Below are 7,017 nucleotides of genomic sequence, written 5' to 3'. Positions count from 1 at the left end.
GCCTAGATCACCTATCTGTCACATGGATAGGATGATGACTTTGATGGAGGGATAACATAAGCGCATTTCTGGACTTGCTAATATCATGTATTCTCAGAATAATCATGTTTAGCTTTGCTTGACTACTATTGAGACATAGTTGGATGAGATTCAACACAAGCTTAAGGCAGACCTTTAGCTATGTGTGCCAAAAAGGGGGAGAAATCCTTGTTGTGAATAATGTGAATATTGTGAATAATCCTTAGAGTAAGGGGGAGTGCTTATAGAAAGGGGGAGCATAGTGGATACAAAAGGAGGAAGCTAACCTACAACCACACAACTTTGAAGTTCTAATAGCATTTTGCCCTGTTTTGATTAGTATAGTTTATTTACATTACTTTACTTTAAAACTTTCAGTACTTTAGTTTAAAATTCAGTTTATCTTTAGTACTTCTGTATTTTGGTTTTTATAGCCATTTCTTGATACTTTTAGTTATCTATAGGCTCTTGCTTTAGTTTCTTTAATGCATCATGTGTTTGTTGGACATGTAATTAATTTTTGCACTGCTCTTAATTGCTTGCTTGTCTGGATGATCATTTACTCATTAAATGTTCATTATGGCCATTTCTTAATGACTATTCTTGTTTGATCAAGTTATGCTATTTGTTCATGTCTATTTTGTCTTTACTTGATCACATTTTACTTGCTCTTTATACATGTCTTGTATTCTACTTGCCTCATATTTAATGAAGCTATTTGTTATGTGCAAATGTTTCAAGATACAGGTGTATATAGTTCAAGTGCTTCACAATTTCTAGATTTAGGTGTGAGTGAGTTTTGCTTCTGTTCCCATTCTCACATTTTAACCCTAGAGTCTATTCAGGGGTTTTGTCACGGAGTAGCCAAAGGGGGAGATTGTAAAGTTGTGTTTTACAACTATGTTTTATGTTCGCTTTAATTCCGTATCAAATTTGATTGTAATTTTGTTCAATCATTTCCCTGTATTTTTGTGGGATTTAATGTAAGGGTTATGTGTGAGAGGTGAAGATTCTGTAAAGATGAGAATTTCATGATTGGCTCACGAGCACTAACTCGCGAAACAGGCCACGTGAGAAGCACATGTCAAAATTTGAAGAGTTTTTGATAGGTTGAATTTCGCTAGTCATTCGTGACTTAGGCCAAGTCGCAAGTGACCCGCGAAACTCTCTACCTGATTATTTTGAGTGTGCCTTTTCTTATACCTTTGCCAACGCTATATAAACCCTCACTACCCACAAAATTGTAAGAAGAACAAGGGGTCTTTGTAAGAAACTTTTGAGAGAGAAACCTTAGCCAAACACTTGAGAGTTAGAGATTGTTTACCCACAATCCTCTACATCATTTCTCTAAAGTTTCCATTACTCCTACCTCTCCATTTATACATCCTTGATAGATTCTTATCCCAAACACTTACCTCACCCATTCTGAGTGTTGAGAAAAGTTTTGGTGCCTATGGGAAGCATTGGAAGAAGCCATTGAGTGGCAGATGCAATCGGGTGGAATTACAGGATCCGAATAACTAGTGAAGACAAGACTCCGAGAAGTCTGTTAGTAGCTGAAGCTTGGAGGGCTCAGGTACATTGGGTAGATTAGGCTTGGAGGGTCTTTTTGATATTTGTGTACTCCAACTTATTCAATAACACGTTTGATTTGGAGGGCAGCAGAGAGGTTTTTCGCCAGGTACTTCGGTTTCCTTTTCAATAACACGTTTCGGTGTTATCTTATATTTGCATCTCTCTTCCCTACTCTTTAAACTTTATATTTATCGCTTATTGTACTCGCTTATGCATAAGAGTAGTGTTTCAGTTTATTACACATCTTTTACTCTTGTTCTGCACTTAGTTAAGTTAGAGTAAAAGCAACTGAGCAGTAATTTAAAATTGGGGGGGGGGGTCTAAACAAGCATTAATGTTTCTATACTAATTGAGCTTTCAATGTAAAAATACAATTAAAAACTATCTATAGATTTAACATTACTTAAAAAAAGGAATATTGCATTTTTATTGAAAGAAATTCAAAATATAATAAAGATTGAAAAACTAGTTGTATATTACTTTCAATATTTTTAATTTATATAGAAGGCCCACAACATTAAGGTTTCCTTCTTCTTCTTTTATTTATTTATTAACAAATGGGCTCCCTTAAAGGTAGGAAGAACTTTTGACAAGTCAATAAAAATCATTTCTTATTAGAAGGGAGGACAAATCTACACATATAAAGAAATGCTATGTCCATAATATTTTTACAACAAATTCTATGTGGCAAGTTTGTTAATGGTGGGTAAAAGAGTGATGTTAGTGGTGTATCTAGATTAAAATTAGTAATAGTTTGTCACCTAAGATTTATTGTAAAAATATTATGCACCTAAGATATATATATATATATATATATATATATATATGATAACATAAAAGCATTTGAATTTGTTAATCTATCAAATTTAATAATGCTTTGTCTTATCATAATTTTATTATTATTATTATTTTTTTTTTTTTTTGTGAACCCCAAAAGAAAATAACATCCTTTGATTCTTCTCTAATCTCCAATTAAAATAGGCATTGATCCTTCTTTTATTTTGCATACGAATCCCTTCTTTATTCTTTCCTTCCAAAAAATCACTCGTACGATTCTATTTGTGAAGTTTCTTGATGCGTAAAGTGCTATGATACTATTGAAGTCCCATCAACCCATCAACTTCAACAAGACTTTGTCTTTGTTAGAGATATGTTAAGCCCAATAGTCTAGGTCAAGCCCAATCCTGCTTGATATGCAAGCTAAAAATGCTACTTGTTATACAAGTCAATTAACCATAACTAATGTGTGTTTAATCTAGGATTTAACCTCCTTTAAATACCCTAGGATTGGGCGTGCAAGTGAAGAATACTACTTTACAATCAACTCTATGCAAGGTTTATAGAGATGTAGATTTTAAAGGTCTAAATTTAGCTCTAGACAAGCTTTACACTAAATTTGGTCACTTGAGCCAATACACAATAACCACAATAATATTATTTTCAATAATCTTATCATAGTGAAGGAAAATACCTTCCTTCGATTCTTCTCTTCTCTCCAAACAAAATAGGCATCAATCATTCTTGTCTCTTGCATCCCCATTCCTTAATTATTCTTTCCTTTCAGCAAATCGCACGTACGGGTTCCAAGATGCTTGAAGTCCTATTGTACGGTCGTGGAGCAACATGACCATTGATTTCTCTCTATAAATAATGTAAATTATCATTTTTTTTCCTATCCAAGAAGAAGGCATTTCAAGAAACTAATTCCTAATCCCATCAAAAAAAAAAAAAAGAAACTAATTCCTAAGACAGGTCTGACAATAGCAACATGGACGGTATGTTTTCTCATCCTGTTGTTTTCTTTCTTATTTTGTTTCATTTTCAATATATATATATTTTTTACTGTCAATATTTTTAAAACTACGTCGTTATTGTGATTTTTTATTGCCCACTTTGGAAATCTTTGATGGCATATGCTTAAAATGTATGAAGAGGATTCTAAAAAAAAAAAAAAAAAAAAAAAAAAAGTGTATGAAGGGAACTTCAAATTTCCGAAATTGAGTTCTTGACCCACAAAGATAAGAAAAAAAAGAGTGCGCGATATTAAAAAATGTTATTTTTATACATAAATATTTTAATATCCGGAGTTGTTTTAATTTCTCAACTACGCTTTCAAAAGATTAAAGTATTAAAATAACGGTGATTTCTTGAATATATACTTCGAGCTAAAGTGGGCATATAGAATGGAAAAGTATCATCATATTATTAAGATGGAAATTATAGGGTATTTTTTTTTCTTTCTGTATTTGTTTTTGTCTCAGTCTCTTCCCATCTATGTTACAGATTATTGTTTACTACCATTTGGGAAATTAATGGAAGGCTTGCCACAGCCGTACAAGAACATAAACATTTGACAAAATTACAAATTATATCTTTTCAGTTTGTTGAGTTGTCAAATTTGGCTCATAAGTTTTGTTTTTGTAACTTTAGTCCCTAGTTCACAATTGTTACTAACGTTGATCCTTCTGTCCAGCTCTATTTTGCATTAAAATAGGTAGTTTTGACTTCTTTTTTTCCCAATTTTCTATACAAGAAATTTTACTTACATTTTTTTAATTTAAAAAATACAAGAAATTTTATAAATATCTCTCTCTCTCTCTCTCTCTCTCTCTCTCTGTAAGTTTCTTTTTGTAATTTTATTTCAACAGAAAAATCCACCTCCCCAAGCTGCCAGAAACCTCCACCACATGTACCCAACCTGACTCATTGATAAGAGGTTGACTACTAATTTTACACCCATGTTTACAACTATACTATATAGCAGTCTGTGACCGGTTGTTTGTCAATTTTACTTGAACCCACCAATTTTTATTTTTTTTAACTACTAACACTCATCCACATTAGATAGTTGTAAAAATAAGTGCGAAATGGTTGTGATCTTAAAGTTTTTCCTTTAATTAATACAACTATGTGTTTTGCCTATTTTCATTCGTTGGCCCGGGTGACCAAGAATTACAAAGACAGAGTCATATACTTGCACTCATATGTGGATGAAAGCTTGATATCCTGGAGGCAAAATCCCAATTCCCATCTTATCTAAAGTACTTCGAATTCTTTTCTGATCATTTAGAAAATGGTTGGAACCGTCTTTCCTCCCTTTTATAGAGAATAAATATAGTACAATTGAATTTAGGACTCTCACTCCAACGGCAACAGCCTTAGATGATTCAGCTCATTGTATTTGGGGAAGTATCCTTTAAACACGAGAGTTAATTTTATATACCAAGTCTCAAGAACTCCGGGGTGGAGATTTATGTCCTTGCCGTGGTTACCAGCCTAATAAATAAAAACTTAAGTTGTTTGGTGATAAATTTTAACATTTAACTATATTTATGATAGTTTGACTTGGTTCTTATTGGATTAGTTCATACCAGTATTCGTTTGGGAATTGTTGAAAAAAAAATTAGTTTTTTACTTTTTGTCTCTTTTTTTTTTTTTTTTTTTAATAAACTACTTCAACTTTAAGTTTTTTGTAAGACATTTAACATAAATGTTACCAAAATAATAAACTAGGTACAAATAAACTACCGTAAATAAGCAATTCCCCAACTTAGGCTCTTTTTTGTAATCCGATTCTTGGTGGAAGAGTTATTTACTTATATGGCATTTACTAATGAAGTTACATCCATGTCCGTGGTAGTTTAGGCTTTATGCCTACTTTTCTGATGTTTGGTGAATTATCTTTCATTGATCTTTCTGTTGTCCCCTGTATATTGAATTTCATGCTTTGATCTTCTTACACTTCTGCAGACAATGTTAAGGAGTTTTATAAGCTCTTAGAGAATATCTCTAAATCTCTTGAAGAAATGGAAGAAGTATTCAAGTCTGCCTCTTCCTCTTCTAATGCCACAACAGAGTCCCTCGCAGATATTAAAGGTTTCTTCAATATGTCGGTTGATGTTGTTCTTTTGAATGAGGATTTCTTATCCAAGTTCAGAAAAGCTGCTGCACTCTTGGTTGACAAAACCAGTATCCTTGGACACGACAGGTGTAACCGTTTAAAGAAATTCAATAGTGAGATCGATACGGAAGTTAATCGTTTAAACACTGCAGTTGAAAAAGAGAAAAAGAGAGCTGAACTTAGAAAAAAACGAAGTGTACATGTTGGAACTCTAGAGACTTACAGGAGTGCATTTCAACCCAAACGAGATGAGATGCGAAAGATGGTTTCCGAACATAAAGAACTGAAGAAGAAACTTCTAGATTATGAAGTGCAGATGATAAAGGAGATGCCCTCTTTCCAAAATGTGTATTCTCAAAACAAAAGTAGCATTGACACAGGGATCAATGGTTTTCAAGAGAATGAACAGCTTTTACAGAAAGAAAGCCAAGAAATTGAGAAACTTCGTAAAGAACCTTCAATTGATTGGAGTGGTCTGATTAGTGCATTTTATGATTAACTTTTCACGCTTTGTTTTCAGCTTATCACTCTTATAACTATTTTCTTAATTACTATTGAAAGACCTCTACTACTATTATTCTTAAAATATTAGTTGGCTTGTATAATAAGTTTTACAACCAAGGATCTCTTATGTTGTGGATCCATTTTATTCATACTTGGCTTGTAATGTTTCAAATATACTCTATTTATCGATTTAAGATGTTAATTCCTATTGATATACATCAACTTGTATGCATTTCCATTAGAAACTTCACAAATCAAGTATGGTCCTTCAAATTAGGAGATCATTTTTCAAAATTAGGGTTTTTAGTACCACATGGAAGGATTACTTTCCATACCAAGTCCCCAGTTTTTTTAAAGAAGAAATGCATCAATTTCATTAAATCAAAGAGGCCAAATTGGTCTAAACAATATGAAGAATATCTAGTGGCACATCTTCAACCCAAACAAGTAAATTGGGCAATGTGATTGTTCTTCTTACAAGAGAATGTGCTCTTGTGTTCTCTTGACGGTGAACATGGGAAAAACTAATACAAGAAAAATGAGAAACTTGAAGTTTTACACCATGAATTAAATGGCCATGCAAAGTAAATGATGGTTTAGAGCTTCTCTTTAAAAAAAAAAATTTGAGTCACCCTTAACAATTGCTTCTCTGATACCCACTTCTAAGCGAACTTAACAGCTCTTCTTGCTGCCATTGCTTCAACTTGTGTTACTGTACCAGGAGGAGGGATTTGCTAAGTTAGGGAAGCAATTACCTAGCCCTTAGATTTTCAAATCACTACCCCTATCCCTATAGAATTTAAGATTTAAGGTTATGACTTCGGCCTCATCTAAATTAATTATCCAATTCAACCATCATAGCACTTTTAAAATCCGTATGTCCTAAGTGTTAGGAAATTATCTCAAAATCCAATTGTGACTTGAGTTGAATTTGGTTGGAGTGATTATTGGAGGGATGGAAAATAGGGGAGAGAAAATGGTATATTTGGTCGTTTGGTTGAGAGGGAAAAGAGGTGAGA

At 33.0% G+C, this 7,017-nt stretch overlaps 1 protein-coding gene across 1 annotated transcript; it reads left to right on the top strand.

Annotated features, from left to right (window-relative positions):
* The first annotated feature begins 3,299 nt into the window (after positions 1 to 3,299).
* On the top strand, positions 3,300 to 6,080 carry LOC115983314. The gene is made up of 2 exons (XM_031105962.1): positions 3,300 to 3,368; positions 5,344 to 6,080. The coding sequence occupies exons 1-2, from the start codon at positions 3,362 to 3,364 to the stop codon at positions 5,991 to 5,993; spliced, it is 657 nt and encodes a 218-aa protein (XP_030961822.1). The 5' UTR covers positions 3,300 to 3,361; the 3' UTR covers positions 5,994 to 6,080.
* The last annotated feature ends 937 nt before the right edge of the window (positions 6,081 to 7,017 follow it).

The sequence above is a fragment of the Quercus lobata genome, chromosome 4, assembly GCF_001633185.2.
Source record: "Quercus lobata isolate SW786 chromosome 4, ValleyOak3.0 Primary Assembly, whole genome shotgun sequence".
In the NCBI taxonomy this organism is placed as follows: domain Eukaryota; kingdom Viridiplantae; phylum Streptophyta; class Magnoliopsida; order Fagales; family Fagaceae; genus Quercus; species Quercus lobata.
Note: the sequence above shows the minus strand (reverse complement) of the source record. Positions and strands in the feature narration are given on the sequence as shown.